The sequence below is a fragment of the Harpia harpyja genome, chromosome 7 (genome assembly GCF_026419915.1).
Source record: "Harpia harpyja isolate bHarHar1 chromosome 7, bHarHar1 primary haplotype, whole genome shotgun sequence".
NCBI lineage: Eukaryota > Metazoa > Chordata > Aves > Accipitriformes > Accipitridae > Harpia > Harpia harpyja.
Window position 1 is genome coordinate 9,692,118 of NC_068946.1, and position 24,204 is coordinate 9,716,321.

Below are 24,204 nucleotides of genomic sequence, written 5' to 3' on the forward strand. Positions count from 1 at the left end.
AGCCAGGGCAGCAATTTGGTAGAAAAGCTGTGCAAAAAGGGGCGCATTGGGATGTTACAGCTGTGTGCAATGGGGACCACAGTCCACCCTACACAAAGAAGGCTGATAAACAGGAGCCTCAAAGAAAGGAACCTGGTTTAGGTGGAAGAATAAGGAAGCTCAGCTAATTTAGTTGTCTTGGAGATGATTCATTTGCCACCCTTAAACACCACAAAAGGGAAAGGAGGTTTTGGATAGCAGAGCCTTTGTACAAGTAAAAGAAAATATAATAGCTGGCAGCCGAACAGTGTAAATTCAGACTAAAATTAATGGAAGATCTTTTTTTATGAGAAGATAATTGACCATTGGAAACACCTGCTTAAAACCTGAAAATTTCTACTCCTCCTTGTCTTGTGTCAAAACAAGATGTCCTTGGGCTAGCTGTGGTAGTAGGTGCTTAGCTCCAAGGAGATGTGCAATTCTTCAGCTAAGGATAAGGGGCAGTGGCGAGGGCTGTGGGCAGCGTGCTCTGCAGTAATGCACCAGGCACAACATTTCTGTTGCACTGAGTTTTCATTAAATAAAAGGCTTTTAAAAATGCAAAATACTTCAAAATATTATTTTTATTTGGGGAATTATTTATACTGGTTTAGAGGATATCTCTTTTATGTTATAGTCACTGCTATTAATATACTTACTATGCACCACTGTCATTGATAGTTAAAGTAACAAATTTAAGGTTTTTTTCAAAGTAATGCAGCTTCTAGCTAGCACTGGGTGAAAAGTGTTGTTTTCTTTTCAGATCAAAGTGCCACTGGTGTTTTAATGAAAAAGCCAGATACTCTGATAAAATAAACACTATTATGGAACTATGTAAACAAATATTCAGTTTAAAAAGAAATTTCATAAATCTGAATGACAACATTTCTGGACTAGCTGTTTTCCAGAACTCTTCCTAGTGGGGAAGACTAGGAAACTTGAAAAGAACTATTTTTGCTTTTTACTCTTGGAATAAAACCAAATTTTGAAATCCTGGTTTCCTGTGAACTGGAAACCGCTGGCTCTAACCAGGAGTAACGAACAACCCACAGTCTGAAAATGATTTACCGCCAGAAGTAGGTGCAAGGAGCATATCTGTGCCGAGGCACTTTTTGGCTTGCCGATGGGAAAAGGGGAGTTCACGTGCGCTGTTGAGCAGGCTGAACAGCAGTCATTTCTGCATCCAGGCTTGTCTCTTAAATGATGGGTCTGCTCAAGGCTGAGCTTTTCTTCCTTTGTTTTTGTTCAATGTAGTGAGCGTGAAGAAGGTGAAGATGCTGTTGGGGGATTCATGGCAGGATGCTTCGTTTTTGGTGGTGAGGAGCAGCAACAGGACACGGTTACAGCCAGTAACTCTCCATCCCTGTTGTGGCCATGGGAACTGGCACCATTTATTGGGTTATAAGATGGTGGCTGGAGATCTCGACTATACTGGCGTTCTGCTGGGTGATCGCTCTCAGTGAGCTGATGTGGAGTGGGTTTACATCTTGTATGTAAGATGCTTTTTCTTGAGAGCTGCAGAACTCTAAAGCTGGACTGTTTCCCTGCCTGTCCTACATTAACTGGGAGGGCAAGGAAAGTGAAGCTGCAAGCCGAATTTCATGTTTGTATCTTGCCTGTGTGTACGATGGATGCTTTCCAACATCCCTGCAAATGCAGTTGGCATCCTCAGTGCACATGCTGAAATCAGGGGCAGATTCACATTCTCCCTACAGAGCAGAGGGATATAATTTCTTCTGTGGGCATCACCTTGGTCTCAGCCACAGAATCACTGGCCATATGCTGGCCTGGATGGTCTGTCCCACAAGCATCACGCTTTTCCCATGCCCAGCCTCTGTGTGCTGAAACCTTTGGGCATTATTTCTAAACTCCATTTCCTAAACACCGGAATATTGTCCTATTTTCTTAAAACATCAGCATTGGGCACGGTGCAGAAAAATCCCTGCATTGCAACGAGCATGCGACCGCAGACCTGGAGGATGGACAGTTACCCGTATTGTGGAAACCACTCATGGAAGTGTCTGTCCAATGTATTTCTGACAGGGCCATCTGGCCCGTTCCCATGCTGGATGGGGGGGAACTCCTACACACATTAGCCCAGGTATTGGGGTGCCATAACCTGAGCATCCTTTGTCATGCCATCAGTATAGTGAGGCCAACCTACAGCTATTTGGGATGAAAAAACTTCAGTGCTGGAAGCATGATGAGCTGCAGAAAGGATGAGGAGGCTTTGCTGCCCGTGTGGCTTACGGAGACTTCTCCTCTGTGCTGGTCAGTGGTAGCATCGCCTGACCTATTTCAACCCAAATTGCCTGGAAAACCAGCTTTAATGTTGGTTTAATTTTTTAGTACTTTTAAGTCCTAGAAGTGCTGTTCCTTCCTGTGTGCTGCCGCATCATCAAGGATTCTGCCTACCATGCAAACCGCTGAGAAAAAAACATCCTGCTTTTGCGAAAGAAACTGGAAGGTGATGGAGGAAACCTGCTCAGTCTGGGCTCCTCATGTGCAGCAGCAGAGCTGCTCCAGGGCTGTGGTACCCTGAGTCTGGATTTTGAGGAGGAAAGTCCAGCTGGGCTGGTGGGTGGAAAAGCACGTGCCCCCATGCACTGCAGGAGATAAAGGGGCCAGGGAGCAATGGGCAATGGATGAGGAACCGAATGGGTGGAGGGACCTATACCTGGCTCCTCCCCAGCTGAGAGCTGTCCAGAGGGATTGGTGCAGGCTGGGCTCGATGGCTGCAGTCCTGGCCTGGCTCCTCTCCACCTCTTTCCCCTTCGCCAGCCTCAGGTCATTCACCGGGTGGCCACTGACTCCTTGTTTCACCTTCCTCCTGCAGAGACGCTGATGGACTCCACAACGGCAACGGCAGAGCTGGGCTGGACGGTGCATCCTCCATCAGGGGTAAGTTATCCTGTTGCTTTATGGGGGCCCAGAGCCTGGTCTGGGGTCTTCTGCTGCATGTGAACATAGGTGGGTTGGTTCAACAAAAGTCAGCCACTGAAGCAAAGTGCCTTGGCCACATGAAAAGGTCTAGTGGGAAGAGCACAAAAGAGGATGGCAGTTGACGTTTCCAGTAATTTTCTAGGAGGTGACACTTCCAAAAAATACCCCAGTGCTGGAGGAGTGTAATTCTCACCCTACAGCATCAGGCCAACATGATGTTGGAGGAATCATACTCTCTGTAAAGCTGACCTGCAGCCACTTAAACATCAGGGAGGAGGAGAAACGAAATGCCAAGGCCACCGTCATTTGTCCCCAGTGTCTCACTTGTTATTCCATTGCCTGTCACTTGTAGTGGAAAAGGATGAGGGCATTGCCCTGTGAGGTTGTACCCACAGCAGCTGTTTGATCAAGTCCTGAAATGACTGTCCAGCATCCCTGGCATCTCATGGAGGGACGTTTGCGGGCTCAACAGTGACTGTCTCTCTGCTTTACCAGTGCCAAGAGTTCCCTGAGCCACACAAGCTCCTTTAAAGAAGAGCTTGGACAAGGCAGTGCATCTCTGCACCCTCCTGCTCATGACAAAACCAGAGCGGCCCCAGCCACCTCCATGTCCCACGGGGTTTGTGTGGGGCTTCGAGGTGCTTCAGAGCATCCTGCCCACCTCTGGCTGCGGTGGCTGGCAGCAGTGTGGAGCCCCAGTGTGTGACAGCCCCAGACCTGCTCCCTTGCACTTGGGTGGCCCAATCCAGCTCAGCCAAAGCCCGGAGATGCTTCCCATCCCTGTGCGCGGAGGTGGTGACTCAGGCTCCATCCTGCCCTCCATCCACCCTCCGCAGGGGCTGGATGAAGACGTTTCTGTGGACCTCACCCCAAGGCTGACAGCAAGCCCCCTCCCCGAGCTGACTTGGCAAAAGAAAAGAAACGGCCAAGAAAAGCCTCCATCAGGGAGATTAAACCCAGCTCCCGAACAGCCTGGCTGCCCTGTCGTGCTGCGGCGCAGGCGCTGCCGGCACCGGTCCCCCATCACCATGATAAAGCCCCACGCCCGCCTGTGAGCCCGGCCGCCTCGCCAGCGCCGGCCCGGCCGCCGAAGGGGGATGACGGGCACACAATAGGCAGGAGCAGAGGTCAAGTCTTTTTCTCTCCTCGCCCAGCCTTTCTTGTTTGTGGTGTTTCCATATGTAAAGCACGCCTTGCTCCCGGCTCCCCAGCCCTACGGTAATGAGGCCTAGGCCTGCTGGAAGCCGTCTCCCCGTATTATTGTGCTGCCTTCTTTTGAGCTCCCGGCATGTTAATTAGAGAGCGAGGAGAAAGGGAGAGGCTTCTAATTAAGTGTCGAGGAAGCGCAGGGGCTGGTGCACGGGGGTGACTTTCTCTCCCAGCTGAGAAAAGGGAGCTCGGGGAGCCCCCTGCTTGCTGCTGCAGGGATGCGAGAGGATGCTGGGGGTCCTAAGCCTGGCGCTCGGGGTGCTCCCAGGTCCCCCGTCCCTGTCAGGAGGGAGACGCCCATCTGGAAAGTCCAGTGCAGCCCCGGCGTTGCTGGTGGGATCGCCTCCTGTCCCCACCTAGGGGCAGGGCCCTGGGGGGACGTGGCACGCATTGTGCCCTGCAGTGTGCTTGTCACAGGTGCCGATACTGCAATGCCGTCACGGCTTCTCCCAGTGCAGCCTCATGCCCACTGGCAGGACAGGGCAGGGCATCTTACCCATGGGTGACTGGCAAGGTTGGGTGCAGCCAGCATCACCTGGAAGACAAAAGCTGCTGGGTGCTCCACCTGTTCATTGCCTCTTTGGTGATTATTAGAGATCCAAAAGCCCAAACGGTTGCTTTTTCCCTGTCTGTGGAGCTCCCATGCCACTTGTGGGTGTCCCCATGCCCTGCCTCCACTGTTTACTGTTCATCCCCAAGCTGCAGAGGCTTTCCTTCCACCACGTGCTGCTCCTGTCTGGCCACGGCTGAGCTCTTCAGGCTCATGTCCTGACCCCTCCCCAGGGGCTGTGCAGGTGTGCATGGGGATGGGGCAGTGCTGGGCATCCTTGGGTGCTGGTGGCTGACACGCTGTTTCGGAGTGGGTGTCGGGAGTGGTCCAGGCGAGGGAGAGCCATGTCAGAGGCAGGGCAGGGGAAGGAATTGCTTCCCTGTGCCTTGTCCTTGATTCCTTCACCCCCCCCTCTGAACTAGTGCCCTAAAAAACAGAGAGATCCTGCAATTTTCCACTACCACGCCAAATTTATTTCTGGAAGATAAAGCAAATGCTCCCCCTGCATTTTGTGAGGATGCTTTCCTCCTCCCCCAGCGATGGCAGCAGATTTGCAGCCACTGCCAATCAGAAGTGGTTGGAGCTGTTTGGGGATCTTCCCTGACAGCCTTCTGTTGGGCTGTTAGTCTTGATGTGCGAGGAGCAATCTGTCTCCCATCTCATGAACCTCCCTCTGCAGTCCTGGGTGCCCTTGGGAGGCCATTTGCAGGCTGAGGGGCTGGGGGTGCTCTGCTCCTGCAGGTTTTTCCCTGCACAGCTTAGTCCTGGCACTGGTGCTGGATCTGGGCTGTGCTGCTGCCCTGCCCTGGGTGTCGTGATCCTGCATCCAGGGCAGGCTTGTGCTCAGGGTTTCACGTCTGTGGGAAACAGCTTGGCTTCCACTTGAGCAGGCTTATGAAGGAGTTCATGAGAAGCCGTTCCAGCTGGCTGGGACTGTCACACACTAGCTGGACCCTGGACCCTACCATCAGCATCATGAGGGTGCTGTGGGTGGGGAGGGGGCAGCACAGGGAGATGCTCTGCCCTCCAGAAAGGTCTGGGCTGGGGGAGATGCTCTAATGAGCTGGGTGAAAGGTGCTTTTCCCACAAGGACCCTTCCCCATCTGTGCTTACTGCAGAGGAGTGTTGGCTGTTACAGAGTGCAGCTCTGCCCTTGCCTGGTACATCACCTTCCACCCTGAAGTCTCCCCATCCTACAAAGGATAGAGACAACAGCAAGCACTGAAGGATTTGGGAAAAAACAGCCTGGGGAAACGGCAGGAAGCTGGACAGGACCAGGAGGTGTCACAGCAGCCCTGAGCTCTGCAGAAACTGCTCCAGAGCTGGCAGAGTCAGCTGTTAGTCGGCTGGGGGGAGCTGGGCTGAGCTTCCCATGGGGAAATATGTCAGCTCTGAGCTGTCTTGCTGAGAAGGATGTTACTGTCATGCCATGGCTCATAGGACATCCCATAGATCCAGTTTAGGACAGCTGGGGCTGGGACCTGTACAAACCTGCAGGAGGGACCCCAAAGCATGTTGGCCCTTGAAGGGGCAGGGATGAGGGCTACCAGTGGGACCTAGCCCAGCATCTGCCTTTCTGGGTACACAGCGGGGTCAGCCAGCCTCCCATAAACCTTCCCTCCTGTCTCTGGGGGGAGGTCACTGGCTACTGGCCTGTTGCGCAGCCAGCCGCCTGCACTGGTGCTCGGGCTGCAGCCGGTGAGGTTTTACGGCCATGTTACATGCTCCTGAGAAAGCGGGTCCCGTCTGCCACATCTGTAACCGTAGTGGCACCGTTGGGAATACATCTGCTAAAGGCATCGTGTTACTTTGCCGGGAGGCTCTGCTGTATAGTGCAGCCCACGGGCAGGAGCCCCTGCTAAAGACATTACTGCCTGCAGAGGAGGTGCATGGCCTTACCATGCCCTGCCACCCAGCAGAGATGCTTTACCATAAATCCGGGCATGGAGCACGGTGCTGCTGGCAGTGAGATGGCCCTGAGCTCTGCTGAGGGCTTGGGCCACCTTGTCCCCAAAGTGCAGAGCCTGCCCGGCATGCAGTGTGGGTCAAACCCTGTCAGAGCAGGACAGAGGCGCATAGGTATGGGGTGCTTGCAGGGTGGTGCTGGAGCTGCGCCAGGGCGAGGTGCTTGGCACCAATGGGGCTGCCTGCGTGGTGAGGTGGGCCTGGTGTGGGGCAGCTGGTACTGGCAGAGCCTGCCCGCTTGTCACGCAGTGGGGTTGGGAGGAGGTGAGGTGGTTGGGGAACGTCAGTTTGGTGCAGCCTCTTGACTTTCTGTGTCGTGTCCGCAGTGGGAAGAGGTGAGCGGGTATGATGAAAACATGAACACGATTCGCACCTACCAGGTGTGCAACGTCTTTGAATCCAGCCAAAACAACTGGCTCCGGACGAAGTACATTCGGAGGCGAGGAGCACACCGCATCCATGTGGAGATGAAATTTTCTGTCCGGGACTGCAGCAGCATCCCTAATGTCCCAGGCTCCTGTAAGGAGACTTTTAACCTCTACTATTTTGAGTCGGACTTTGACTCGGCCACCAAGACTTTTCCTAACTGGATGGAGAATCCTTGGATGAAGGTGGACACAATTGCTGCCGACGAGAGCTTCTCACAGGTGGACCTAGGTGGACGGGTGATGAAGATTAACACCGAGGTGCGCAGTTTTGGGCCTGTCTCCAAGAATGGTTTCTACCTGGCCTTCCAGGACTATGGAGGCTGCATGTCCTTGATTGCTGTCCGTGTCTTCTACCGCAAGTGTCCCCGCGTGATCCAGAATGGGGCCGTCTTCCAAGAAACCCTCTCAGGAGCAGAGAGCACCTCACTGGTGGCAGCCCGGGGGACGTGCATCACCAATGCAGAGGAGGTAGACGTGCCGATCAAGCTGTACTGCAACGGGGATGGCGAGTGGCTAGTGCCCATCGGCCGCTGCATGTGCCGGGCGGGCTACGAGTCGGTGGAAAACGGGACCATCTGCAGAGGTAACTGCTTGCCTTCGGTCTCGCTCTGCGCGCTCACCTCGTTGCCGGTGGGCTGTGCTGGTGGTGGCAGTTGGGATTTGCAGCTGGAATCTGCACGAGCCACCTGGGAGTGACCTCCTTGGGCAGGGGTGGGAGAGGAGCGTGCGGGGTCATGGAAGAGCAGCATATATGTGGATGATGACTCCTCCTCCAGCTCCTCAGTTCCTGCCCTGGGCTCATCCATCCATTGCAGAGGCTCTGTGTTACCTCTGGGTCCTCAAAGCCACTGGGTCCAGGGGTGCTGGCCTATTGCTGGTGCCCTCCATGCTCTCCAGGTCTTGGAGGAATGCACTTGTGTGTAGCCGTGGGGTGTGCCACCGATCTGCAGTCAGCTCCCAAAATATTGGGGCTGTTTTCACTTCTGTTTGCACCCTGTGCCTTGGTGTGGGCTGAAATGCTTCTGGGGTGAGGGGAGTGGGAGTGCAGGCACCCAAAGGTGATGTGGTGGGAGGGAGCAAGTTGTCTGCAGCACTTTCCTGGTGAGGTGCAAATGGCCCCAGGTGGGACATGGTCATAGGCTGTTCAGGGCCAGGCTCATCTCTCCAGTCTGGGCACCTCCCAGCCTGGCCCCTGAGCTCCCTCAGCAGCCAGAGGTCTCCTGCCCTGTAGATGATGTTCTCCTTCCCCTGTAGATGTTCAAAGCAGACTCCGGCAGCGCCTGCTCAGCTCAGCTCAGCTGAGCACCATGGGGCCAGCGTGGTCCTGGGCAAGCGAGAGGCTCTGCGCCAGCCTCCCTGAAAGCACTGTGGCCAAATCAGTCTCTGTGCTCCTCCCCAGTCACTCATGGGCTTGGGGAGGTTGAGAAAGGAGCTGCTGAGATTATTGGGAGAGAGGTGGGGACCCGAGAGCTGCATGTTTAATGGGCACCTGTGGCTGTACCATGCGCAGAGCAAACTGTGGTGTTTGGCAAACGGACTCTTCTCCCCACTATCCTGGCTGAACTTCAAAATCCCATTACAGTTTTGATAGCATTGGCACACTGCGAGCAGAGCTGGGGTTTCTCTGAGATCAATTATAGATATGTTGGTGGGCATTGCAGAGTGCAAGGAAGGAGCTGTGTCTCCTCTCTTCTTGCTGTGGGAAGGGGCGGCCAGGTAGCACCAAGCAAGCATGGGGAAGGTGCTGGTAGTGGGGACATGAACACATTGGAAAGGGGGATGGACAGTCTCTGGCCATGCTTGGTTGGGACTGCAGGTTGGATGGTCCCCTTGTCAAGGGCACCACATCTCCTGCTGGTGGCTGGGCTGCTCACATGTCAAGCTACAGGTCCTGATGTGCTGTGGGTGCCATTTAGTATCTGTGCTTTGAGCTACTCCTCACTGGGCCACTGAATGTGTCTTCCCACCAAGCCTGGGGTGATCGAGTGTCCTCCAGCTGTAGCAGGGATGGTGCTGGGGATGGGGACAGCAAGGAAATACTGCTGCAACACAGTATGGAAAGGGAGCCTGGCTAATCCCAGCCTCAAAGGGAAGATGGGTGTTTTACGACACCCAAGTGAAGCATTCATAGCAACATCAGAAAGCCAAAATGATTCATGTCAGCTTTTCCATCTCAGCCCTTTTTTTTTTCCCGAGCGGACCCATCCCTGCATAGCGCTTTGCTCTGATGCAGCTATGGTTTCTTGGGGCTCCCCAGTCCCACTGCCAGCCCAGCCAAGGAATGGTCCCTTCACATGCCCTGGGGCTCCCAGGACTCCTTATGCAAAGCCCTGTCCCTGCAGCCTGGCCCGGCAGGGCTGGGAGGGGAGGCAGAGTGGGCAGGAGTGGGGGGCCAAGGTGGAGGGAGCGAGCAGGAGGGAGAGGCCGGGTCTTCTCTTTGTCTGCGGAGCATCAGGATTTTGGGAGGTCCGGTACCTCGGCAGCTGTTTCTCCAGCCGGTGCTGGCGTGCGCCCGGCCCCACGCTCCCCACCGTCATTAATCATGCGGTGGCCGGCAGCCCGCCGTCTCTATGGGGCAGCTGGCTCCAGGGCTGCCTTCCCCTTCCCCTTCCCCTTCCCCTTCCTCTTCCCGCATGGGGCTGTGCAATTGGGGCTGGATGGGACAGCAAGGTTGTGCCAGACTGGGACACAGCCTTTGTTTTACCCCAGCAGCCCCCAGAAGAAGAGTGGGGACTGGGAGGAGAGCCAGCCACAGAGTTGGCAGGACAGCTGTAGCATCGCCATCCTCTCCTGGCCCCCCCCAGTGAGCCCTACAGAGGACTGGGGAAGGGGCTAGTCACCCCAGCTCGGCTGGGCAGAGAAAGGGCTCTCCTCCCCAACTCAACTCGAGAAGGACCTCCAGGATGCATCCCTGCATGCCTGCTCACTTCCCATCATGTCCTTGTCCCTGGTCCCTGCAGAAGCAGCGTACAAGCTGCCTGGTTTGGGGGACTCACTTGTACATGTGGCCGGCAGGTTTTCTCGTGTTTCGAGGGGTGGGAGGGAATCTGGGCCCCTTTCCAGAAGCAAAACAAAAGCAAATCCAAGCTGGCTTTCGGGGCGAAGTGCTCTCACACAGCTCAGTCACCCACACGGGACGAGGCGGGGATTGTGGGGGACATGGCTTACTGGTCCTGCCCCGCGAAGGGGTCCCAGTGGAAGAGGGCATCCTGAGCAATGGACAGCCCCTCGGTGCAGCTGCAAGGCGCTGGAACGAGTTGCTCATTTTCTCCGCTGGGCTTTTCATCTGGCTAATACAGTGCAAGCCTGCTCACGGCAGTGTACACAAGGGATATTTATGGAGGAAGTTCATGCATCTAACAGCTTAAGCTCTTCTAAGCTTGCAGCCCCAGCACAAAAGGATTTGGGGGCAGTTAACAATTCTGTGTGGTTAAGAGATTTTCATTTTGCTGGGCTTGGCTTGCCAATCCCGCAGGGCCTTGCGAGGGGCTGGCTGCCCGCTCCTTTTTGCTCCGCTCCTCCGCTTGCTTCCCAGCTCCTTTCCGCTGCGCTGGCAAGGAGCTCCATGCATGCGCCTCCCCGCACTGCCTCCCCCCCAGCCCAGTACGCCCAGCCCTGTCCTCCCTGCTTCACCTTCTCCTGCTCCCTGCCTGCGTCTTTTTTCTCCATCTCCCTGTTCTTTGTCTGCCGCCTCCCCCCTTCTCCCCCGCCTGTCCCTCCCATGCAGCATATTAAGCGCATTTCTCTCTCTGCCTCCCTTATTCATTGGCTCCCCTCTCCAACGGCGGAGGCTGAGCTATTGTGCTGCCTGCTCTCTCTGTTTGGACTGGACAGTAGACGAACACTGCCTGGAAGGGTCTCTGCCTGCTCAGCCATGGCAGCCACTGGCTGCTGGTCCTAGTTATTGAACCCTGTGTCCAGCTCCAGCTCCTCTCCATCTTTGGAGGAAGAACATCTGCCCATGTGTCTTGTATCATTGCATTTGCAGCGGGCAGGCTCTTCTTTGTTGCACTCATACAGCGCCGAGTGCTGGGAGTCCTGGTCTTGCCGTGGTAACAAGAGATGGTTTTGCCCTGCAGAAGCTGGTGGTGACTTTCTCTTGCTATCAGAGACATGTGGCGTCACCCCTTGGGGTCACAGGCATTTTTGAGGAGGAGAGGAGCTGGTGACGTGCTGGGAAGAGGAGAAACCTGGTCACCTAGGTGGTCTGTAGAAGATCCAGGCTGCCACCTGTCTTCTCCAGCTCAAGGTGGAGCTGGGCCACCCCTGTGAGGAGCCTGAGGGCTCAACAGCATGTCCCCTTCAGAGCCGGCACTGCCGTTCTACTCCTTCCCTGGGGGGCATAGCCAAGAGGGAGGATGTGGGGGTCCTGACCCAGCTCCAGCACCCAGGGTGCTGGTCCTGTCCAGCCCCACCAACACCACAGCCCGGTTCCACCACTGACCCAGTTGGATACTCCCAGGTCAGCTCCAGCACTGAGTCAACCTCAGTCCAGCTCTAAGGGGAGAAGCATGACCTGACCTCCGGGGTTATTGCTGTAGTGGGCTGGTACATGGGGTATCCCAGTCTGGGGCTGGCTGGTAGGTTTTGGTAGGGCTGTGCCCTTGCAGATGCGTGTTCTACAGGTGGGCTCCATGACGGGCTTCCCTGCCTATGCTTGCATGTTATTTTGAGGTCCAGCGCAGCAGATCTGCCACCACCCCACCATGTGCTGGGGATGCAGATGCAGAGGCAGTGATATGCATGTACACGTGTGTGTGTCGAGGGTCCAGAGCTATTCCTCCATCGCAGAGGTGTGGGAAGCAGTGGGGGTCTGTCCCAGCTGTGCTGTGCTTGGGTTTTGGAGGGGGGGCAAGTACATGCTAAGGGCTTGGAGGGGCGTGCAGCTTTCTGATGTGCCGGAGAAGAGTATGTCCTAGCTGTCTTACAGTCACATCCCATAAGTACGTAATGTTTTGAAGATAAGAGGCTATTTATGGCTCCCTGCCTGTTTCGGGTCTGGGCCTCCACTGATAATGCTGAACCCAGCCAATAAATTGTAAGGCCTTAGGGGTAATAAGTTCTTACAGGAAGCATTCCTGGTTGAGCTGGAGCAGATACAGCCAATCGTGATGTAAATGTTTCCAGAGATGGAGAATTGCCTGTTAAATGCTTCCAGTGGTTGCTCCTGCCTTCTTACCCCCGGCTGAGCCTGGCACTCGGACCTTGGTGAACTTTGTCCACCACCACACCTCTGCTTTCTGTGTGCCTGTTTAAGAGTAATCCCTGGCCCTCAGTCCTCTGATAAGGTTTTCAGCCAGTATTTTTGGCTTTTCCTGGCCCTTGGCACTGCTTTAGCCTTTCCATTGGCAGATCCACCATCCCACGTACAGGATGCTCATAGTGGTCAGCTGAGTGCCAGAGGGGATGCTGAGATTTCCCTCTTCCTACATCCCCCTTGCTTTAACCATTTTGGCAGTGGTGTTTCTCTAGGTGCTTTTGAAGGATCCTTGTCCTTCCTGGTGGGACTGGGAGCAGATAACTGCTGTGGCCCACATCCTTGTCCTTGGAGGTGTGATTTGACATGTATTTGTACTGAAATGCACATTCCTTGCTTGTGCCCAGCTCACCAAGGCATCCAGATTGCTGTGTATCAGGAACCCATCATCTTCAGTATTTACCACACTACAACTTCCATGTCATCAGTTAACTTTATTGGGAATGCTTTGGGCTTTCTCCTGGGTCATTGATAAAAATGTTAAATAGCCCAGAGGCATGAACCAAATTTGTTGGCTCTAGTAGAAACAGACCTGCTCTCTGCACATTCCCTGCTTAGATCTCAGACCATAGCAGTATCAGCTCGCCAAGTTTTAATGCATTGAATATGTCTCACAGTGTCGGTGGACCCTCTAATTTCTGAATCAAAATATCATGTGTTACCAAGGGAAATGCTCTGCAGAAGTTTGGGTGCGTTGCATTAACGCTGTTACCTCTCCCAGCCAATCTTGTAATTGCATCAAAAAACCATACGAGGCTAATTTGCCTTAATCTGTTTTCCATAAATGTACGCAGGTTGGCACTACTATTACTACCTTCCTTTAATCCTTCGCTGACCGAATCCTGTAGCTGGCACATCCTTATTTGACTGGTACTGGTGTTGCAGTGGCAGTCCTAAAATAGCCAAGACTGCCTCATTTAACAAATAGCTTTTTCCTACATCTCTGAAACATCCTACTACTTCATGGTGTGTGGAAAGTGAACATTAACTGTCCACTGGTTCATCAGCCATCTCTTTAAAAACTCTTAGGTAGATGCTATCCTGACGTACTGATTTAACAATGTTTAACTTTAGCAGCTGCTATTTAACATCTTGAGTTACTGCTGGAATGGAAAGTATTTCACCATCATCCTATAAGATGATTACATCACCTGGCTTCTTCCCAAGTACAAAAGAGGAATTTGTCTGCCTTTTCTACAGGGTTGTTGACAATTTGAATGCTCCCAGCCGGCCGTGGCTCGATGTCATTGTGAATACTGCGCTTTGGGCTTCTCCCTCTCCTCCCTCTCTGTCTGGGAAGCAAGAATACATCGTCTTTCCATTGCTTTGATTCTTCTCCCTCCTGCTTCTTGGTGACCCCTCCATGTTGTGCATCCAATTAGGGCTATGGTGGGGATTGCAGCTGCTTGCTATTAACTGCTCCAAGCCTGCTTGGTGCACCCTGGAGTCGGAGGAGATGCCAGCTTGTCCTCTGCACGTTCCTGGGTTGCGTTTGGGCTTCTGGATGTTGGAGTAGGACCAGGGGGAGCCTAGCAGAGCAAGGTGGTGTCAGATCAGGGGGCTGAGGCGTTTATTTCCTAGTGGTCCGAAGCCCTAAGAGATACTGACCTCACAAGGAGGGTCACAGGTGGTCCAGGAATGGGGCAAGACATCTGCTGCCAAAGGAGGGAGATGGACAACTCACCTCAGAATAGGAAATGCTGCTTCTGAGGGACTAGACCTTCGTGGCCAAAAGCAGGCAAAGGAGATGAGAACTGCTTTCTCATTTTGCTTCCAGGACAAGGGATGGGCTGAGACCTTCCACAAAAGTCTTTTCTCTAGAGAGAAAGGGAGGAGAAGAGGTTTTCCAGGACAAGAATGTGATTTTTGAACAGCAGGAGCATTGCAGAGCACTCCCAGCCCTGTTGTGAAGGTGTAGGAAAGACCCCAGCAGGATGCAGAAGATGATAACCCGAGAGCAGCCCACTGGAAACTTGGAGGGGAACAGCATATTCTCATTTATTAGTATGGGTAGGTCATGAGTCCCTTGGGTTGGAGGAAGGAGATCTCAGGTCCAGAAAAACCCATTGGGAGTTTCCTGATGGAAATGATGGGCATCCCCAGGATTTCTTGGAGAGACATGGTGGAGTTTTGCATTCTAGCTATCTGCCATAGCTGGTGCTTCCCAGTCCCTTTGCATGAGCCCTTTCTTCTCTCTGCTCAAGGTCTTCCCCAGCAAAGCTGCAGGGAACTTCTCTGCTCCCCTTCCAACTTTGGGACAGGTTGCTCCCCCATCCTTACTCCCCAAGCATTTTACTGTGCTGGGATCAGTGAGAAGATGGGAAAAGGTGGGTGAGAGCAAAGCTGGAGGGTCTCCACCAGAGAAAGAGTGATGTCCCCTCTGACCCTCCACGTGCACTCACTGTGCCTGGGGTGCAGGGACGGGAGCCCCATTGTAACATGGGTGCTTTCATGGAGCTGACATCTGTACCGATAAGAAAAAAATCCCCTTGACTTATTTTTACAGATGAAACAGCACTTTGGATCAAATACCACATTCCTGGTCTTGCTACACCCGTGTGAGGGGGAGAATAGCAGCTCTGGCAGCACCCCGTGCCGACACCAGCGGGAGAGCAGCATTTATTCCTGCTTCTCCTCTCTCTTCTTCATAGGCCTCCCCCCCCCCCTTTTTTTTTTTTTCTGAGAAAAGTGGTAAACATTAATAGGAACTGGAATGAATAGCTGGGATCCAGGCCCAGGCTTCCAGGATTTTAACTCATTATTGCTATAAAATGTAGGGAACGTGTTTTTTACTGTTAGTTTTTTCTTTGAATCAAAGCACTCGGGGATCTGGGAGGCAAGGAGGATTTTTCCCTGAATTCAGCATAGTGCTGAATCTTTACGGGGCAAGAGGAGAATATTCTTCATCCTATGTAACTTGAGGAAAATTGGAGAAAATGCTGCTTTTGAGGAATTTTTTTTTTCATTTGAGATTTTTCTGTGAGGCAGGCCAAAACCATGAGATTATTTTGAACATTTAATTTTGGGAAATAACCTCAGACAATTCTCTGCAGAGAGAGACGCCGATTTAAAGTTAGTCTGATGACAGATGATCACTCTGTAAGAGCACAGTTATTTTATTTTAGCGATACAAGGTAAAAGTCTTCCAGAAAATTTAATCTAGAAGCCATGATTAGCTTAATTAGCTCCAGGGAAACTCTTTATTGTTCCCCATATGCCTTAGAAACATAGTATATCACTGGAAAGCATACATAAAAGTCCCCATAAAGGTTAGGAAATGGAAGCAAAGTGTTTCATAGCTCACACGATGGCTGTGTTTACATAGACCAAACTTCAAACAATGTTAAATTAGGTTTGGCCAAGGAAAATACACAACATTTTCATATTTTGAAGGAGACCTTAAGTTCGGTGACACCAATCTGCGATACCCAGTCCTTGCACAGGCGGGTGTTATAACTTAAACACAGTAAGGAAGGAGTTGCATGAAGGTTGCAGACCAAACCAGGCAGAAGTGCGGTGAGCGCTGTTTGGTGTGTCTGAGGCATCCCCTTGTTGCTTTTATTTCTTGGCATTTGGGGAACTGGTGTCTAAAGAAAATACCCCCCCCCCCCCCAAATGTTGCTAGGTATTAAAAACAGAAGAGACAGGAAAGAAAGGGCAGAGCCCGGCAGACTGCGGGACGTGGCCAGCAGCTGCTTTAAGGCAGGGCTGCAGAGTGCTGCCATGCTTTGGGTGGGCTGTGGCCGCACTGGAACACGTGTACATTTACAGAGAAGATGCTCTGAACCAGCATCCTTGACATCCTCCCTTACCAGCGAGCTTCAGCAGGAGTCTTCCTCCAAGTGAGTGGCAGCCCCATGCCCACCTAGCTCGGATGCCTTTGCTGGAGTCCAGCATCTGCCCAAGAAGTGGGGAAACTGGTTGTAGTACATGAGAAACTAGTAATTTGCAGAATGGCAGGTCTTACAGGCTGGAAAATGGGGAACAAAGTATAGAGTGTGCAGGAAACTGTAAGTCACTTGGAAAGCACCCTGTTAAGGGGAGACAGAAAAAAGTCCTACTGAGACCCAGAGCTACCACCTCAGTGCATTGCTCCTCCCGCATCCTTTTCTTTGAAAGGCATCCGAAAGGGGGGACCTGTGTGAACACAGTGTGTTCTGCAGGTAGGTGACTCCTGTGAAGCCTTTCCAGGTCTCTGAAGCAAGGTCTTCAAAGACAGAGAGCTCTTCTTCACTTCAGCAGGTTGAAATGACACCTGCCAATGTGTTAGCATCTTCCTGGAGTCCTTGGAGGTAAACTGAGGATATTGGCCTTGCTCCTTGTGTCGGAAACTAGAGAGACCTTTGCAAAAACCCATCTCATGGTTTCAGTTGGCCAATGGGTGTACGGTTCTGCAGTCAAGCACATCCCAAGCACCTTGGCTGGCCCACCCCTCTGCAGTGGGCTGTGGTTACCGCAGGGGTGCTGCAGCGGCAGCTGGGGAGGTGATGGGCATGCCTGGACCACAAGGTGAGGGTCCCATTGGAGGTCCACAGGTTTGGTGGGCGATGGCTAGAAATAGCTCATGTGACTAATGGGGCAAATTCAAAACGTATTTTGACGGGATATCTGGTTCTTCAGTATTTGGGCACTGATAATTTTCGAGGATGACAAGCTCCTACTTGCAAAGTCTTTTTGCACTTTCAGACTATTGTCACATTCAGAGCTCACGGAGACCCTGTGTTCAAGAAGACAATTTTTAAGTCTGAAACCAAAGCTAGCAATTTCCTTTCAAAACATTATGATCCCAAGAGTACCACGGTTGTTACACCTGCAGCTGTGACAGGAGACAGGAGCGGAGTGAACAATAAACGGACACGTGATGAAGGCTTTATTCATTTCAAACTATCAAAATGCCCAGACCCTCAAGATTAGTAAGAATTAAAGTGCAGCCTGAAGTGGAGCCCATAAAGTAGAGTAACGCGGATGCTTTGCTCCAAATGGCATTTCTCCCAGCCTGGATGGCTTTTGAAAAGATCGTAGTGACTTCTGAAGCGGCTGTAGTAACAGATAATATTTGTCAAACAGCAAATGGCACACACCATTAAATGCATGATATCTGCCTTTTTACAGCATCAGCTCTCCAGGCGGCTTTCTGTGGAGACATGGGAAGGGTCTGTGCAGCATCAGGGGCATGTTTGCTCTCAGACATCAGTGGGTGGTTTCCATCACGCCATTCCACCTTTCTCCCTGCCCTTCAGGAGAGCCGTTCCTGAGCACGGCATCTGCATCCTCCCAGGGCGTGCAGAGCAAACGGATGCAGGCTGGTGCCCTGTGCAGTGGCTCGAAGCACCCACGTGCATGGAGCATCAAGGGAGAGGCGGGATGTGGGACACTGCTGGGCATCAGACCCTTAACCAGGGTTTTCTAAGGTGCTGATGTCTCTCTTGAGGCATTTTGGTGGAAACTGATCATTTTTCATGGGTCTTCCTCTGCCCCTTTCCCTCCCCTCCCTTTTTCCTTATCCCTCCAGTTTCGTGTGACAGTGACAATTCTCCAGACATCTGTATTGCTGTAACCACGATCAAGAGCATTATTTTGGCAGATAACCTTCCTGTTCATCCCCACCTGGATGGCTCAGGATCCTACAGCACTCTCTTTGGCTTGCAGGGAGCTGTGTTGAGGAAGAGAAGGTGATGCCTCGGGCTGTCCAGGCAGTGGATGCTGGAGCTGCTCTCTCATGCCAGCCATCACCCAGAGGATTCCCATAGCTGAAGGCATGAAGCTTAAGAGTATTTACCACAGTGGAAATGCTACTGCTGCAGGCCTTTCCTTGCAATACGGCGAGCAAAATTAATTCTGAGCCTTTTGGTGTATACGCACAGCCTTTGTTAATAAAACAAAGAGTAAAAGCGGGGAAAACAGGATTAGGAGAAATATTTGGGGAATGACTCATGCCCAGAGAAGCTTCTTGTTCACCTTTCCCTGCTGTGCACCCCAATGATGGATTTAAAATTGCCTACATTTGCCATTGCATTGCTACTGGCAGTCCACAGCACGCTTCCTGGTGCGTAGTGCCTCGCCAGCGTTCCTCTTGTTTGGAGGAGGCGAGCGATGCTGTAATTTTAAGTCACCTTCACAAGTACAGTGGTTATGCTGTTACCATCACCTCCGTCAGCTCGGACATTGATCCAAGCAATAATGTTGGTGTTTTACTCTCAATTTACACCCTAGGAGTGAACCTGTGGCACCGACTGAAGAATAAGAGATGGGGTAGCTGTTGTAGGAAAAATAATCTCCAGGCTTTCTCAAGCTTGGTCCTCCAGCTGCAGCCATGCAAATCCTAGCATTAGACCTGCAAAAGGTCTGCAGCACTGGAAATGGCAAGGTGCACCAGTTTGTCCTTGGTTACTGCTTGCACTGGTTGTTCTGCTTTCTAAAGAGGATTAGGAAGCCAGAAGAGGAACTTTATCATGCCCACTGCTTACTCTTGTTGCCACCATGAGTATGGTTAATTTGCAAATAGAGTGACAAATCTAAGTGTGTGTATCTTTAGGATACCCTATAATTAGAACTGGTCTTTTTTTTGCTTCTGGAAAGGTTTTTGCTGTCTGGCTCAGATGGAAGCGATCCCAGTTTGTTTTTGTTTCTCTTGAATTAGAGCACGGCTGCTCTTTCCAGGATTTCCCAGGCAAAAATATGCGCATGGGGACCTGCCCAACATGCACAGTGGTTCCTCTAGGACATGCACTTCACACGCAGCCTGTGCGTCCTCAACAGCTTTAATGATTTTGGGTGCATTTGGCTCTCTGCACCTTTGCAGGAGCCACGGTGGGGATTTGCCCATGTGCAAGGGCTGGTTTTCTAGTGCTTCCAGCTGCAAGGCAGTTATTGAGCGGCTGGGAGTGTGGGAAGAGGGGGTACACGTGGGAAATCAGTCAGATCATAATGTGCAAAGCTGAGCAGAGGGTTCAGACTGGATGCAAGTGCAGTTTTGCTGCTCAGTCCTGCCTAAAGAAGAGAGGTTAGCGTGACACACTTCTCTGGCAGCAGCAGTCCTCCCTCCAGACTGGGTTGCCTGACACCAGGGCTGCCTTGGCCACTGCCATGAGTAGGGGTCAGGAAGGCTTTGGTGGAAAACAGGAGGAGGTTGCCCAGCTGGGGATGGGGTAGCAGGACATGCAGGACCACCGCTGCCACACCAGCCCAACTATGTTGCATACGTTGGGGGGGGGGGGGGGGCTGCGATGGGGTTTCCATGGAAACCAGAGCCGTGATTTCCTGCACACTGATGTGCTGGAAGGCCAAAAGCAAACGCAGGTGGGAGGGAGGGAGCAGTGTATGGTGGGCAGTACGCCCTCCCTGGGGAGCTTCATCCCTGAAGCACAGAGGAGAGGAGGGAAGGAGGGTATTTCGGTACCCTGAGCTCACTTGCTGTCTCCCTGAAGCTCAGAGCGTGGCTGGGAGCAAGGGCCAGCCCTGGCAGAGGGCTCGGGGCGGGGACAGCATCCATATGTATAGATGTCTGGTGCAGCATGTGTTCCTGTTGTGGCGAGGGCTGCTTAGCCCAGCATGAGCTTGCAAGGGTGCAGCATCATGATAGAGCTCCATGCCAGCCTAGGTAGCTCACTAACTAGCACGATTAATTAATTAGCCCAGGAGGAACCACAGCAATAACATTCTTGGTGTTTGGTCTGTAGCCTCTGCCTGTGTGCATCACCTCCATGTGCACCACGGCTTCCCCAGCGAGGCACCGCGGCGTGTGGGTACCACTGCAGGAGGGTGACCAGGGCAGATCAGGACAGGGGTGAGACACCAGCCAGGGTGGAGGTGACACCCCTGGACAAAGACACATGCAGCCAGGTCAGGCAGGAGGGTGGGATGCCTTCAGACAGCTGCTGGGTCCCGACACAGGCACATCTGGCTCAGATCTGGTGCAAAGTGCGAGGTTTGCAGGGGTCCCAGGTATTTTGCCCTGCTGTGTGCTGACTTGCTGGATCCTCTTTGGACTGCAGGTGTGCATGTCTCTCGTGCCCTGCGAGTGTGTGGCATTGCCCTGGCACCGCTGCATCTGCACCCTTGGGCTGGCGTGCCCACGTCCCCGCTGTCACGCGCTTCCTTCGAACCTGCGGGCCGGGTTGCAACTGCAGCAGCGATGAGTGCTGGAGCTGTTAGCAGACTGGAAATGTCTTTTGTCAAAGCTTGAGATGCCTCCAACCTCCTTTAATTAAAGACAATTACTGCTTTCAGCCCCTCTTCACAGCTCAGCTGGGTTGTTTGCAAACACACAGCTGCGGGAGTCTTTGTGCCCCTCTCTGAGTCCCGCTTCCCTGGAGACGCACAGAGGTTTCTTTATTATCAGCATTACGGCTAGCAAGCAGCTGAGGAGGAGGAGGGGGTGTCCCGGGCTCCCGGGCTGTTTTGAGGTGCAGCACTGACTCTGCAGGGCAGCCTGGAGCAACCCTGCCTGCCTGTGTCCAGCCTTTCCTGCAAAACCTTCTGCATGGTAAAGCAGCACATGGTGCTGTGTTGCACGGCGAGAGTGGCTTTTGCTGGAGGCGTGAAGAGAAACGAAGGGGGATGAATGGTAATGGAGGCATTTGGGCTGCAGAGAAGGTGGCTCTTGCCCCTGGCTGCAGAGACGGGACTGAGCAGACCCAGGCTGCGAGCTCTGAATACGTCCTTTTAAATAACGCTCTGCTGAGTTAGCTGTGACTTTGCATGCTTGTGTAAAGCTTGCTGCTTTGCCTCGCTGCAGGAGCTGCACCAGGCAGGCCAAATCTGTGCTTTGTTGACCGAACTGTGCTCAGAAAAAAACCCTGAAACCTCCTGTAACCAATAACCCCCCTTTCTGTGCTTGAATAACTCGGAGGCAGCCAAATGGAGCTTAACCAAACTTTCCAAAACAGTCAGGGCTGGCGCGAGAACAAGCAGCATCCACTGCAGCCCTCTGGGATGCTGTTTCCAAAAATATGAGCCCCGGCGCAGCGGCGGCACATGAAGCTGTCTCGTAACCCTGGCTCTCCTATGGATCCAGCCTCGTTCTGCAGTGCCGTCTCCAACCCCAGATGCTGCAGCCAAGGCCATGGCTTCTCCGTTTTCAGGTGCTAATGGTCTCCTCTGGGAGGAGTCAGGGCGGGAGAGCCTAGCAGGCAGGCCACCGCCTGCCTTGGAAGCGTTTGGTTGTTAAATCTATCACGGGGGCCTGAATGGTAAGTGCTCAGCCTTCAGGCTCAGGGGAGCCAAGATCCTTTTTGAGCTACTAACAGCCTGACACTGCTCTGTCTTCTCAAATTCATTTTGCAGCTCCGATTCTCTGGCGAGCACTAATCACTGGGCTGAGCATGAAGGGAAACATACCCTTCAAATGGGAAGCCCAGAAGCTCTTTCCCCTTAAACAGCCTCTCTGTAGACATCTTTGATCTGTTTTGGGGTGGTTTCTTATTCCACAGAAGGCTCTTGAAGGCCAGCAGAAGAGTTGGAGCAGCCTCCTAGAAGAGGTTTAAATGCACGCGCAGGCACGGTGCTGTGGATTTAGCACGGGTGGCAGATGGGCAGGGTCGGACACCCATTGCAAGGGCAAAGACCAGGGCTTCAGAGGCCCTGTTGCTGCAGTGTTCACATCTGTGGGATGCTGGGGCTGCAGGGACACAGTCCGCGATCCTTAGTGTGATGTCATGGGATGCTGGGGCTCTGGGGACACAGGTCACAGTCCTCTGTGCAACAACATGGGATGCTGGGGCTCCTGGGAAACAGTCCACAGTCCTTAGTGCGACATCATGTGGGTCCTGCTGCTCTCATGGGAGACGGTGATTGTCCTTAGCCAGCTCAGTGGAGCAAGGTACCTTCATTTGGCAGCCCCTCCAGTTTCTGTTCCAGGTGTTGGTGGTGTTGACTTGGCTCACCAGAAGGTACATGTTTGGGGCTGGAGCATGCTTTAGAAATGGACATCCTCCAGGTTATGTCCCCTGGGAAACTGTTGGCTGCAGTTCTTGGTAGCTGGAGGTCCTGTGGGTGCTGACCAGTTGGTCCAGACAGACCCAGAAACACATCCAGTAGGTGCCTAAGAGAGTTTTCCATGTGTTGAGCACAACTGCGTGTGTGATGGAAAAAAAATGACCTTTCCAGAAACACCCTGGTGTTTATTGGTTTGCAAAGATCTGAACTGGCCAGGCAGTAGGATAAAAAAGGGACAGATAGAGTGATGATTCCTCCTGTCTTCTGGTGCGCTGTTGGTATTTTCAGTGTCCACGGTGTCTTGTGGCAGTAAGTTATGCAATTTAATTATGCACCATGTTAAAAAATATGTCCTTGCTTACTGTAAGAAATTGCAAGCAATCTATTCCCATTCATGTCTCCTATATTCCTGATGGCTTTATATACTTTATATACCTCCCTGAGTAGTCTCTTTTCAAATGGAAGGTCCTGAGTTGATTGACTCTCCATATGGAAGCTGCTCTGTATCCCTAATCATTTCTATCATCTACCTCCTGACCTTGTCTAAGGGTGACCACCACTGCAAACATTGTTCAAAATGTGGCTCCATGCAATAGCTTAATAACATTCCTGTTTTGCACTGGGTTCCTTTCTTAATAATTCCTTACATTTTCTCATTTTTTTTGATGATGGATGAGCTTTGAACTGATGTTTTCGGAGAATTATCTCTAGTGCTGCCGAGATCTCCTCCCCGCATGTTAATAGCTAATTTAGTGCCCATCATTGTGTTTGTATAATTAGGGCTCTTTTCCCCCAAGTGCATTAGTTTCCTTTTGTCACCACTGAATTTCATTTGCCTTGTTATTGCCCAGTCACTCAGCACCCTGAGATCTTGCTGTTGCTCTTTGCGAGTGGCTTTAGCTCTGGTAAACCCGGCTAATTTGGGAACGTCAGGAGGCTACGCTGTGTCACTCATCACCCCTTGCTCCAGCCTGCAGGTGGGTGCTCAGGGTGGCTCCTTGTTCTGGCACCATGATGATCAACACCCTCAGCATCTGCATGAATATGTGCATTTGTGGGGATGTTACTCATTCTTTATGCCGTGGCTGGTCACCCTTGGTGGGCCTGAACTTTGGATGCCACTAGGGAATGCGTCATGTTGCTGGGATTTTCTGGCAGGATGGTGGGTTTTTTGACATGTTGAGCTCTGTTCCAGATCTCAGTGCGGTTTCTTCAACCACTGTTAGGCTAGCACAGCCACTTTATCTCTTGTCTCAGGAGGCTCTTTGCCAATGTCTGAGCAGCCAGCAGAGGAGGATTGCATCACGTGCCGTGCAGAACGGTGGAGGGATGCAGCTTTGACTAGCTGGGTTGCTCAGCCCTTGGCTAGAGCTTGGCACAAGGAGAGGGGACCCGTGAAGAAGAACCCGAGAATGGATCTAAGCACAGCTACAGCTCTGTGCGGGGCAATTAAAAGAGGATGGAGCCAAGCCCCCATCAGTGGTGCCAGATCATATAGGAAGGGACAGCAGCCACAAGCTGCAGCTTGAGAGGCTCAGGATGGACTTTGGAAAAGCTGAGACAGTTGCCCAGAGAGGTTGAGCATCACCATCCTCAGGGATTTCCAAGTCTTGGCTGCACGCAGCCGCAGCTGCCCTGATTTAGGGCTGGGCGTAGTCCTTCTATGAGCTGGAGACTGGCCTGGAGACCCCAGAAGTCTCTTCCCACCTGCCCTCCTGGGACGCCAGGAAAAATCATGTGCCAGGACCATGGAGACAGTTTGACCCGAGCACCGCCTCTGCACTGGAGATGGATAGAAAAACCTCAGTACGGTGCTGACGCCAGCTTGGGGTCTAAATACATTCCTCAGGTGGTAGCGTGGCATGCGGGGACAGGAGACCCCACTACAGGTCAGCAGC

General features: G+C 52.5%; 1 protein-coding gene across 2 annotated transcripts in view; it reads left to right on the top strand.

Moving 5' to 3' along the window:
* Positions 1-24,204, top strand: part of EPHB2 (EPH receptor B2) — a 139,955-nt gene that overhangs the window by 34,832 nt on the left and 80,919 nt on the right. For both annotated transcript variants that reach the window (XM_052791159.1, XM_052791160.1), the window contains exons 2-3: positions 2,855-2,919; positions 7,012-7,696. In XM_052791159.1, the coding sequence (XP_052647119.1) occupies positions 2,855-2,919; positions 7,012-7,696 (750 nt within the window). The remainder of the gene's footprint in view (positions 1-2,854; positions 2,920-7,011; positions 7,697-24,204) is intronic.